At 48.1% G+C, this 12896-nt stretch overlaps 1 protein-coding gene and 1 pseudogene across 2 annotated transcripts in view; one reads left to right on the forward strand and one right to left on the reverse strand.

Annotated features, from left to right (window-relative positions):
• Positions 1-1651: 1651 nt before the first annotated feature.
• Positions 1652-2512, forward strand: LOC146593791 (F-actin-capping protein subunit alpha-1 pseudogene; annotated as a pseudogene).
• Positions 2513-8507: 5995 nt separating this feature from the next.
• ST8SIA2 (ST8 alpha-N-acetyl-neuraminide alpha-2,8-sialyltransferase 2) overlaps positions 8508-12896 on the reverse strand; it is a 32657-nt gene continuing 28268 nt past the window's right edge. For both annotated transcript variants that reach the window (XM_085308643.1, XM_085308642.1), the window contains exon 6: positions 8508-8940. In XM_085308643.1, the coding sequence (XP_085164769.1) occupies positions 8655-8940 (286 nt within the window). In that variant the 3' untranslated portion in view covers positions 8508-8654. The remainder of the gene's footprint in view (positions 8941-12896) is intronic.

Raw genomic sequence — 12896 nt, forward strand, 5'->3', positions numbered from 1 at the left:
CGCACCCACTGGGCAGAGGCCAGGAGGAGCGTGGACCTCTCCGGCTGCCCTGCAGCCCAGCCGAGAGGGGCTGTCYGCGTGGTGCACACAGCACCCCCACTCGCTCCCCACGCTCGGGAGCTCCCACGGCTGCTGGGCCGGGCACGCATCCCAGCCGCTGCCAGCGTTCCCACGTTGCCRTGGGTGTTCGGAACTGCATCGTGCAGCTGGCGTTGCCCGGGGAGCCCACGGGTGAGGCTGGACGCTGGGGATGAGGTGTCACTAAGTGCTTTTACCATTTTCAGCAGAGTTGTGATCTGCTTTCGGGAGCCCTTTGCCTCCAAAGGAGGGGGAGGTGGCACTTAGTGAGGTTTTTCTGAGGCTTAATGGAGCGCTTACAGAAACGGGGTGGGAAAAGCGGCTGATCAACGATGCAGCCCTCAGGAGAGCCCGGTATCTCAAGCTCTGTTTCGTTGGAGAGCGGAGGAGGCTATGGGGAAACCCAGCCAGGTTTTTCACGTTTGCTCCTCTCTCCGACCTCATATGTTGTCAGCTTTTGGGATAGCAGGGGTAGCAGGACACGCTAAATGCCACTTACCGGGAACGCCGGGGTGCTCTGAGCAGAACCAAAGACGTAAAACGAAGTGTGAAGCCTCAGCCATGAACAGAAACCCATCTTTCCCTGCCACATACTTATTAATAGCTAGAGGAGGTCATTGCAGAGCCATGCCTTACTTTGTCATTGGTCTAAGATGTTAAATTAGTATAGTTTAGGGCAGGTAAAACACCATGCCAAGCTGTGTTCTCTCTAGGCTTTCTCTGTGCTCATTCCTATGCTGACAAATTAGGAAATATTTCTGTCCATGGTGTTTCCTCATGTTTATTCTGAGTTCATGCTCAGAGTTGCGAGAGCATCGTTGTGGGAAGGGTTCACTGGGAGTTGTTTGTGAAACTTGTAAAAGTGTTTGTAGATTTACTTATAGATGATGTTAAGCAGCTAAATACAGGCTGCCTTCAGCTGGATTAGGAATGTAATTGGCATGTGACAGCTTTCCGTGGGCACTGGGCTAGGTTTGATGGAGCTGAAGAGGAGATRTTCCAAGCTGGAAAAGGAGCTTATTTCAGAATGCCTTGATGTCGCTAATGCTGGGAGAGAAATACATCCTCTTGAGAGGATGATGATTTTTTGGTTATCASTCAGGTGTCTATCGAGGGTCTTTCTCAATCATTTCTTGGCATACATGGGTGATACACTAATGTGCTATGTCTGAGGGATGAGAAAAGCAGAGGCGTTCATTCCCTGCTGGTGGTGGTGGCCTCTGTGATTCACACGTTAGGCCAGGAGCACTAACTATAGTGAGTTACTCTCTGGTGAGGAAGGACAAAAAGCGGAGACCAGCCATCGAGCTGTCCCACAGCTGTGCCAGGGCCACAGACAAGACCTGTGAGCCCCACAGGTGAGCTGCGCTGGCCAGGAGAGCTGACGCTCAGGTGAGGCGGAGACCTGTAGGTCTGCAGCATCCCAAGGGCTACACTAAGAGCAGCTGCTGCTGCTCCACGCTGACATTGGAAGTGTCCTTGGTAGTTCTCAGGCAGAAAAAGTGGTGCCTTGCGAGGCAGAAGATAGCAGTGTCCTTTCCTGTGCCTTCTCCTGCAGCTGGGACTTCCAGTGATGCTGCTCGGGGCCCGGGCGCTGGGCCGGACGGAGCAGGCTCAGGCCATTGCCAACCTGCTGCGGCAGTGTCCAGCCGAGGAGTTCGCCGCCGCCTTCAGCGACCTGCGCGYGCTGCTGGCAGACGACAGCCTGTTGCTGCAGGAAGCTCCTGACCTCTGCGCCTGGCACAACAAGGTCCACTTCACGCCAGTGAGGACGCCGGAGTGCCAGGTGCTGCTGACTTGCCACAACGCRCTAGAGGAAAACCGCTTCTTTGACCCGCAGACCCAGCTCTCCTTCCAATACGACCACGTGCGGGGAGAGGCGAGCGATTTCCAAGCACACGCTCAGGAAGATGGAAAAGCGGAGATGTGGAGAAGGGCTCTTGAGGAGGCCCTAGGGGCGTACGTCAGTCACCACTACCCAAAAGGCCTTTGCAGTGTCTTCGTTAAAGACACTGCCATGAGGAAAATCCTGGTGGCCTGTATCCAGGCCTCCGCGCCCAAACCCTCTCCATTCTGGAGCAGCCTGTGGAAGTCCGAATGGACTTTCACCCTCACCCCTTCCGCATCTACCCAGGTGATGGGAACCATCGATGTCCAAGCTCACTACTTTGAGGGCGGCAATATCCATCTCACAGTGTGCAAGGAGGTGACCGAGTCCCTGCCGGTCTCCAGCAGGATGCAGGCCATCAGGGCCTTCGTGAAGCTGGTGGAGGATTCAGAGAGCCAGCTCCAAGCGGGGCTGATGGAGGAATACCAGAAGATGAACGGCACCTACCTCAAGGCTTTCCGGAGGCAGCTGCCCATCACCCACAGCATGATTGACTGGGAGAAGATAATGACAGGGAGGATTGTGAAGGTTCCTGCCCTGCGCTGAAAAAGCTGCATGTGCTCACAGTTGCTGAATAAATTGATATGATCTCCAAGAGAGGGAGAAAATATTAAATATGGTTAAAAATGATAGAGAAAAATAAGATTCAGTAGAAGCAGAGAAAATGAAAGCTAGAAAGAGTTTTATGTGGTCAAAGGGGCAGCCCAAAGTGAAATTCTTCTGTCTTTGCCGAGGACAGTAGAATAACAGTTAGAGATAAAAATAGATGTTAATAAACCCTTAATAAACATGAGAAATCCAGCAAGGAAAGCAACCAAAATACTGAAYGGGCTGGAAAATGTGTTATTTAACAAAGCATCACACTGGAGACCTTGACTATATATCTGGYTTTGCCTCCTGATCTTGAGGGGCACTCTGGAGCAAACTGCTTCCCTTCCTTTCCCCAGCAGGCCTCTTTAAGCCTTAATTTCCATAGTTTAAAGGTTCACTAGYATGAAACTGGAAAGCTTAATTTTTTAGAAGGAGTGGTGGCCAAAAATAGCGTCTATATATCAAGATCTGTAGACGGTACAACATTTCCAAGACTATTTTGCAAAAAATAATTCTTTTTAATAAAATCCTATTTGGATCCACTAAAACCATTTATGTCATTTATGTCACTGATTCATGTCCGTCATGCTCAATGTCATTCCCCAGCTGCATCAAAAATGCAGTGTAAAAATTAAAACAATTTTCATAGCACCTTCCAAACAAAATATGCTGTCTTTCAGGTTTGCAAGAGCAGTGTCTCAGAAGAAGATATAGTTGCTTCTAGACACTAAAAAACTCAGGCAGCTTGAAAAATAAACACAAAATTTTAATTTGATTCGCAATGAGTATTTGCAATGTGTCACTATCTYGGCTGTGATTCTGTTATTCTGTGATTGAATCTCAATACCAGTTGCTGAATCCATACCAGGCCCTGACGGAGAAGGCATTCAGGAGAAGGTGATTCTTTTTCCTCTATCCTTTTTATTTAGCAAATGGAAGGGACATTTCTCCCCCTCCAGTTCTCCTCTGCTTTGCAGATGGGATCGCCACTCTGGGAGAGGCGCTGGAGGAGCAGAGAGGGTGCCTGATTTCTGTGGTTCAGAAAATCCACTGCCAGTCGCCCAGACATACCCAAGTCAAGATTAAATAAGCCTGTTCAGGCACTGGTTAAAGAGTATCCGTGGCAGCATGGCACCACGCACAGGCTGCAGACTTTGCAGCTTGTCTGGAGGAGCTGTGCTCTGGCCCAGTGCAAGAGATCAGCAACATATTCCCCAAGACAGCAAATGCCAAGTCGATATGTACTTACATAAACTTTTGTAGGAAGACAAAAACAGTTGAAGTCCTGTGCTGTTGCATTCTGCTGCRCAGTTCTGCAGCACACATACGCAGCAATGAGCACAGTGAGAGCAAAATTTAAACTTGACGTCTGAAGGATCCCTATTCAGTCTGGACAGGCCCCACTTTGGGTCTATAATGACAGGCTCATTCCTAGAGCTTCATTCATCAGGGAAGAAAATCATTGGAGTAATCAAGAAGAGAGGAAAACATGAGTGCGTGTGCATTTGCTGTGCTGCGCGGCAGCGTCGGAGCATGAGGTGACTTTTCATCTCTTGGCTGGCTGTTAGCCCAGASACACAAAGAAGCATGTGGCAGATCAGAAGGCTGGGATGTAACAAAGCAAACCAAGATTAAAAAGAAAAGCAATTCAGGCAGCTGTGCTTTTGGCTGAAGCTCAGCTGAGCCCACAAGACAAGACCCTTAGTCTCAAGCTGTTATAAGGAAAAAATGCACTGGAGGCACACCAGCAYGTGGAGAAGAAAAGAGCATTGGGCTTGGATAGAAGCACTAACCTGAACTATTGCCCTAAACAGAGATGCTGACAAATGCTGCCCTGAAGTCCAGGCTTAGCCAGGTAGAGACTAACCTTGGAGGCTGCAGCAGCATCCCTGGCTGGTCCTGCCACCGCCCTGCTGTTGCTGGTTCTTCAGGGGATATTTTGCAGGGCGATCAGGACACATGGATCTAGAGAAGAAATGATAGGTACAAATCATTTCATTTCTTGATTGTAAGAATGAGGTTGTGTATGGTTGTTGGTTGTTCTGTTCCCAGGATGGATCCTGTGCACCCCCATTCTGAAGATGCACTAAACCACCAGTGAGACCCTGCAGCAACAGAAATCAGTGGCTAAGTCCCCATTTCACCTTGCTGCCATCAGGGTTGGCCCTGCTGAGTTTATACGCACAAAAAAAAAACACCAAGAAGCCTCCCTTTGCTTTAACGGGCTCAACCTCAACAACGTGCATGTTGCAATGCGCATGTTCACATGTGCTTTTCCAGTTTSGAAAAGAAACCACAGCCTGAGATGCTGAAAATGGGTTGAGTACATATTCCACATGTTACATTACATCTTCTCTCAGCAGCTAATCCCTGTAAACTAATACTGCCACCTCCAAAAAACAGGATTACAGCTTTTAGAAGGACTTCATTTAAAAGCAACCAGCCAAATTACTGATTAACTTACTGATATGGAGCTTTAACCTCTATTTTACAAGGTCAGATCTAACCTTGGACACTTCTCTGTTGTTACCATCCAAAGGCCTCTTGGCACCCAAGCGCACCTAACCCATGGGAGCAAGCTCCTGCATCCCAAAGCCACCAGTGCTGCTGCTTGGAACTGGCCTTCCTGTCAGCAGGGATGGATGAACAATGTGTCCTGCTGCCACACGACTGATTTTGAGGGGAAAAGAGAGTGAAAAGGGATAGACCAAAGGATGGAAATAATGGGAGGGAGGAAGGCTACACAAAGAGACAGGGAAAAGGAGGCCAGGAGTAGAGTCGATGAGTACACCAGGCTGCAAGAGAAGCAGCTGCTGTCACTTGGGAAGCTGAATAAGTACATTCATAGTGCAGCTTGGGCATTTGCATYCCCATCTGAACCGCATCAGCATGCTTTTTTGCTGTGTTCGCAATGGTAGAAGAGCCTTAATTAGGCATGAAGACATTTATCAAGCAGCAGCCTCGCAGAGCAGGCTGGTGCCGGTGACATCTGGCACGCAGACCCGCGCGGCAGCACCGGGACTGGCGGCCTCCCGTCGCCATCAGCGGGAGGCAAACGTGAAATGCGCCTGGCCGCGGGGCCGGGGGAGAGCTGGGGCTGAGACTCAGCTATGTGCTCCAGAGGCGAAGTGGATTTTCAGCGGGGTCTTCGGCTTGCTGACAAGCGCAGCGCACAGAGGGTGGCCTTGGACCCGCYGCGGGAACGGTCTCGAAGTGGCACGGTGCTGAGGGGTTGTGCAGACAGCCAGGCTACAGGACTTGCCAYGGAGCCCGTTAAAGCAAAGGGAGGCTTCTTGGCGTTTTTTTTTGTGCGCATAAACTCAGCAGGGCCAACCCTGATGGCAGCAAGGTGAAATGGGAACTTAGCCACTGATTTCTGTTGCTGCAGGGTCTCACTGGTGGTTTAGTGCATCTTCAGAATGGGGGCGYGCAGGATCCATCCTGGGAACAGAAACATCGTGAGCAATTTCATCCTGCTGATAACTTGCATTTAACTTGCCCATGCTTTGGCCTAGAAGCTGCTTCAGGGGAGCCAGGAATCCCTTCTCCCTTCCCCTTTCAACAGCCCCATGACACCTCGGGTATGCTGCTGTTAGGTACTGYTCAGTACTCTTTGTAGCCTGAATGAGAAACATCTTGGGGTTTTAGGACGCCCCTCTGGCAGAACACGGACACCCATCCCGCGTGGCCAGTGGGCGAACAGGCTGGTCCCTTCCAAGCCTTCCTCCCTCCTTTGCAAGGAAAGCAGGTTACACGATCTTCCCACGTGCATTTGCTGGTGTGGCATTTTAGTTCTCGTGCCCAACTTCCCACCGCCCTCATCAATTATATATAAAAAAAATGCACATTTATTTCATTTCTTGTATTTTTATTTAAAAAGAAGGTTTGCTAACAGCAGTCAGTACCTTGGCCCAGGCCCTTCAATACAACAGCTGACTTGAACAGTCCTGTGGCTTCGTCCCTAGCCTCTCCCTCCTCCCCGCAGGGGACAAACCAGGAAATCATCTGGCTTAATGCTCCTGAATTGGGTGAAGCTCCCCGTGATTGCAGAACTAATTTCATTTTGCAGCTTTACTCTCTGTCTCCTCCTATCTCAGGAAACACCAACAACTTAGACTGATGTTCACAGCCAGATATAGCTTTATCGTGCGACTAAGCTTAAGTAAAAAACCACGAACCCAAAGTTTAAAAAATGCAAAAAAGAAATGATTTCCTGAAGTTGGAAAGAAACTTCCCCCTGTGGCAGATTAGCCCACATTTATCCACTATAATGTTGCTTACACCTTAATTTTAAGCATCTTAGTCTGACAMTAATTAGCAAGCTAGAGGTTCCTATGGGTACAGTAGTTTCTAGGTCCCAAAACATGAAAGAGAATTCTTTCTTTTAGCATTTAAGCACTTAATTTTTAAAGAGACAATGTCARTTATTTCAACCCCAAAATGTAAACTTTTTTTTTTCTTACTTTAAAAATACAGCAACAAGAGGAGGTACAAGATCACGAAGCCTAGCCACTAAAGCATTGCRATGCAGGTCCAAGGCTCAGCTGTGTCATGTTATTCCCTCTCACAGAAATTAGACCCAGACTGCACTGGCCAAATCCCAGACTCACCTGCGTGCTGGCACTAAGTGCTAATGAGGAAATAAGTAGAATAGGCTACAGAAGTGRAAAATGAAATGAGCTAACCAGACCAATCTAGCTTCTCCCCTCAAAATAAACCCAGAAATCTAAGGAAAAGCAAATTTGATTATAAAAACATTTTTCATATTTTGGGTRCTCTAAAAAATAGGAAAAAAGATTAGTTATTTCTGTGACATTCATCACTATGCAAGCATCCCATCTAGGTACGTCTGACGTCCTGTTCAAGTCTTCAGAATAAGAACCAATCGGAGCTTGAAAAAAGGACAGAATAGGACTTAAGGAGTACAGCGTTGTACGCTGCTTCTTTGGGGAGAAGGGAAATGAGTTATTTAGACTTGGCAAAGTCCCTTTAAGTCCTGCGGTCTTTCTGCTTGGCTGGGTCTCAGGCCTATCACCAATATTTCAGCAGTTATTTTYGGAGGGGGAGAGAAGGCAGGTTGCTTAGCAGGTAGCATTTGGGAATTAAGAGCTAAAGGTTACTTATGGTTTTCATCAGCCCTGACAGATGCCGAGTGTCTCACGCTCCGGCACAGCAAGACAAAAAAATTAAAATTGACGGCGCCGGTTTGCGGCAGCAAACCTCCTTCCTGCTACATCCCAGCATCTCCTCAACGTCCGCCTGGCCGTGCGCCAGCCGTGCCAGAAGACCCTCCCATCTCCTTTTTCAGAGCGGTATCACTGGAATCAGTTCACCTCTGCACAGCTCCCTGTCACCTCCTGCAGCCAAAGTGGTTGCTTCTCCTCTGCCCCTCTGAAGACGGCGTTCACAGTCCCGTGGCCGTCAGGCTGCCCTGCCCAGCACGCRCGGGTGCCCAAGCCCTTTCTGATGGATGGATCTGCGCGTGGCTCTGACGAGCGCTGGGCACCGCTCGCTGGGAGACAGTCCTTCTTGGGCAGGAGATGCGTCCTGCTCTGGTCCCATCCAGACACGCAGGTAACCCTTCCGCTGTGAGAGCCCCCAACAAACCTTCCCTGCCCACCCCGCTCCCCAGCCCCCTTCCCCATCCCCACCATTGGCACAGAGCCAAGAACATGACCTACTGGAGCGCCAGCACCAGCGTTCTYGGCCAGACAAACTAACTACCAACCTTGGACCAGTCACAACAAAAGGCTTAACGTTTACCCATCACCTAACACCCTCAAAAACCAAGGTCACCTTCACACATTTTGGATGTAGATCTAACATCCTGCCAAGCCTAGCAAGCCCAAGGCAAGGTCTCTTGCCCAGGCCAGTCACTTCAGATGCTCCCGCATCTTTCCTGTCCCTTCCTTGGTGAACACCAAACAGTTATAATACTCAGGTCAATATATATAGGTACCACGCATATATATTTTTGTCACTGTTCTGTGCATGAACAAAGAAAACCAACCCCACTAGGCACCACTTGTCCTTTCCTCCCCCTCCCCTTCCTCCTGTGGTTGTATAGCCTGCAGRAACATGAGCCAAGCAGGCCACCTTACGTGGCCCCATCGCATTCCCCCACAGTCAGCTTCAAGGCTCCCTGCTGGTGCAGAGTCTTTAAGGCTTTGAACTCCAAGGGCATGGTGTGCGGGCTGGCCTGCGAAGTGTAGCCGTACTTCAGGCTGTCGTAGTAGTGGTACTTGACCGGGTTCTGGTTCTGATCCAGGGGGAACGGCCAGAAGCCGTAGAGATAGATCCTGTTGCAGAAGCGAGTAGCTAAGGTATACATGAGGAGGCCRGTGGTCGGTCGCTTTATATGCACTTTGTTCGTGAGCCAGTACCTGAAAAGGGAGTGTAAAGAAAACCGCGTTATTCCCTCTGCAGCTGGACTTGCACATGAAGCTCGTCTTACACTTTCTTTCTCCCATTCGCTGACTGAGATACACCGGTGATTCAAAGTGAGAGGTTACTGACTAACTGAAGAGTTCTCCATGCCAAGAAAGCCTCTCTTGGGATTGCTTCATGAATAAGCATCTCCTGTTCTCTATCTAGCAGTTACATCACACTTGTTGCTATGGCATTGAAACATCTCATGGCTTTGCAATCCTTTATGAAAAACAAATTGCTTGCAACAGTGGCCTTCAGCACTTCAGCCTACAATTATCTTCCAATCAACCTAGGAGATCAATACTGTAGACCAAACCATACATATGTCAAGTAGACTCCAGCAAGCCCTTGAAGCGTACGCGCTCGCACACACAGAGCTGACGATTTTCACTGATGCATGAAGATTTTACTTTGACAGTAAGCATAACAGAGCTGTAAAAATGTTTGCCTTTGAATAAAGGGTCTAAAAGAGCTAATAAATACTGCTGGGTTCCCATTACACCCGGCAACTTCCACTGTGATCTCGTTTCAAAATATTTCACCATGCAATATATAATATGGAATATGCAGTATATAATATGCAATATGGAGGCCWGGTGCCTTCACCTTTGAAAAGTGTGTTAGTTTTTATGAGAGATGGCAAAAACAAGGGAGGAAGGTGGCGTCCTGTAGCGACACACAGGCACAACCTGTACCAGCAGGTATATTTTAGGCAGCCATAAAAAGCTGTTGTTCTGCCAACAACTTGTAATAAGAAGTTGCCTGGTGTTTTATTGCATGGGAAATTTATCCCATTTGCTCAGCAGAAAACACTGTTGGAGGAGTGAGATCAGAAAAGAGAAGGGCTGGGGGAGGTGGAAGTCATCACCTGGGTGCAACGCCCGTGTTCGATGCCCTAGAGCAGGCGGTGCTGGCTGCACACCCTGCTGCCCACTGTGCCTGCAGCAATAGCGTGGCTGACTCCTGCTTCCCAGCCCTGACTCAGGTCCCAGCTCCTCACACAGATCCACAGGATAGGTCTTCCTGCTCATTTATTCTTTCAGTGCTTTCAGCTGGGCTCCAGAGGGGTCTGGGCTTCAGACAGCAGGAACCCTTGGGAGATCAAAACCTTAATCCTGCAAATTAGCTTTTCATGAAAGCCATTAAAATTTAGCAACCAAGGCACAAAGTGTACTTGCTGGTTCTCAGTTAGATAAGGGAAAAATTGACTTTTATGGTGAATCAAATTCTGGAACCGAAGCTATTGTCTGAGCGTGTGTAAGAAGGGGATTGTGCTCCCTGGTAGGGGACAGCAGGGTTTATTGGACCACAGCAGTGTTTAAGCGCTGGCAGGTTTGGCAAAGCACAATTATGACATTTTGGGGAGGAGGGTCTCCTTACTTGACTTATCTCCTCAGCATCCAGCATTGAACAGGAGCAAGAAACTCGGGAAGATACAGTGAGGAGCAGTTTCTCAGAGGCACTATATCGGCTTGCCTGGCCCCACGGATTGCACTACCAAGACAGTAAAGCTTGCTGCTGTGTGAGAGGCAGCATTACCCTACAGGTGGCCATAAAACAGACTCCTTCTATTACTTTATGTGTAAGTGCATCAGACCCCTCCTGTGAGGGGAGAAATGGGAGATTATTGCAACCATTTAACGTTGTGAATTAGAGAATCCTCATGCAGCAGGGAAGCTACCTTGGAAAAACTGCCAAGCCATATCAATCTGCTGGCTTTGGGGGAAGATACAAAWGTCTGCATTTGCTGTAGGCTTAAAATTCCATTTCCATTTATCAATTTTTCCAGCTTAGAATTATCCTGCCTTCAGAAGACCTGACAGTATCAGATGTGCTGCATGGAGCACACAAAGCTACTGGTGACCTCCTAGCCTGCCATAAGTATTAGCTTCCAGGTTTTGTTCAGAGACTGTAGAAACTCTAATAGTACACTACAGCCTTGACAGCATTATGAAGTGAAACTTGTGCAAGGGAGGGAGGCAACAGAACCAGAACACTGCTGTATGTCCCAGTCACAGGTCTGCTTTTACAGCCCCAGCACTCAGGCTCTCSCTGGAAAGAGTAGCAAAAGGACAGGAAGTCCCTGAAAGGACTGGTGGTGAAGAGCTGCTTACACATACCTGGGATTCAGGGTAGGGAGGAAAGGCTGATCCTAGGTTGGCTGCGATTTTGCTTTTCTTTACCCAAAAGCTTGAGAAAGTTGCAGCATCGCATCTGTCTGCTGGAGACAGTCACATTCTCACAGACCATCCTTACATCTATGCATGGCATTCATATCCTCTGCAAGCCAGCTTGCATGAACAACCCCACCAAGACAAACAAGCATGTCCAATCAGCATCTGAAAACAAGCCCAGCACATATATYTCAGCACATGCAGCTACCGAGTACTTATAATCCTCCAACAATATTGGAGTAGACTACAATGACAATTCACACTCCTACAATAAAAATTAAAAATCTTGCCTCTTCCATTCTCTTCTATTGCAGACACAGAATTAGGACAATAAAATGCTAACAGTCATTCCTACAGCATCATAAACGACCCTGCAAACTGTTATTATCGATATTTTGGAAGGCTTGAGCCTTTTGTCAGTTCACAGCTTGGAAGGAGCTTTTAGCTACACCAGTGGACACGAGGAGGGAAATGGTTTGATCTCTTAGAGCCTYGAGCTACTTGGTCCAGGCAGGAGAGGAGCCTGCCTCCAGTTGAAGCCTTGAGAGGTGGTGGCTGACTCCAATCTCTTCCAGGTGCAGCGGTACAGATGACAATACCATACGATGGCCAAAACAAAATTTAGGCCATATGAGAGTGCTTGTGATTTGTTTCCTGCAAGGTGAAGTTCAGAAATCCCCAAGTGAAGCCTGGGAAATGCTTGTTAAAGACTACTTTGTCACAGAAGTGTGGRAGTTATACAGGAGCACCTCTCTTATTTCTCCTACCACCAGCCAACTTAGACAGTGGCCACATTCCTGGTGCTGTTCCTGATTCAGGAGAGAACAGCTGGGGATGGAAATAAAACTTAATTAATTCTGTAAATCCAAATGAGGTTGTCTGGGTGCACATGGGATGCTGTGTCAACAGCGCACCTTTAATATGTGAGGCCCGGGATTTTAATTAGGAGGAAAGATAATCTTGAAGCAGGCAGTAATTATTTTTCAAATTGGCAACACCAATCACCATAACTATTAACTGCAACACTGCATGGAAAGAGACAGCAATTAAAAGAGAGGAGCAAAGAGCAGWCCTGAAACTTGATAGCTCCCTTCTCAGAGCCGCTCTCAAAGGGTGGACCTTCTTCACAAGCCAGTGATGTATCACTTCTGTAGTAAACCCTCAGGGGCGTAGGCAGCCTACAGAGACAGTCTGATGCCTAAGCAGGATGCAGCAGTGAACAGCAATCGTAATGTTATCAAGCAAAAATTGTCTGAGGCAGTTCTTGTTTAGGATTGTGATGGATACAGATGGAAAACGCCATCAGATCATCAAGGCCATCRTTTGTAAGGAGGCATCCTAGATGGAAGACCCCGCAGCTTCTTGATCTAATACTTGACGGTAGCCAAGGACAATAGCTTCAAGAAGAGCAGCTTGAGGAGTCTTATGCTACTGGCTAAGTGGTCTGGTTTCTCCTTACAGTGTAGCTGGCTGACACTCATGGAGCAAGCGTCTTTCAGGAGAGATTTCAACAGTGACCCCTGGCCAGTACAAGAAGGTTCCACAGTGCTRTTTCCCCAATCCTCTCCCAAAACAGAAAAAAACGCAACTGTTTCAGGACACTATAGCAATTAGAACAACATTGATTTTCTATCGATTTTTTGCCACTGCACATTACCTCCTGATGCATCCAAAAAAGTCCTAAGGGAACTTGTACCCTCCTGCTAAGAGTGAAACTTCACAAAAAATGAACAGAA

Source organism: Rhea americana, unplaced genomic scaffold, assembly GCF_003343005.1.
Source record: "Rhea americana isolate MKP2758 unplaced genomic scaffold, rheAme1 scaffold_28, whole genome shotgun sequence".
Lineage (NCBI taxonomy): Eukaryota > Metazoa > Chordata > Aves > Rheiformes > Rheidae > Rhea > Rhea americana.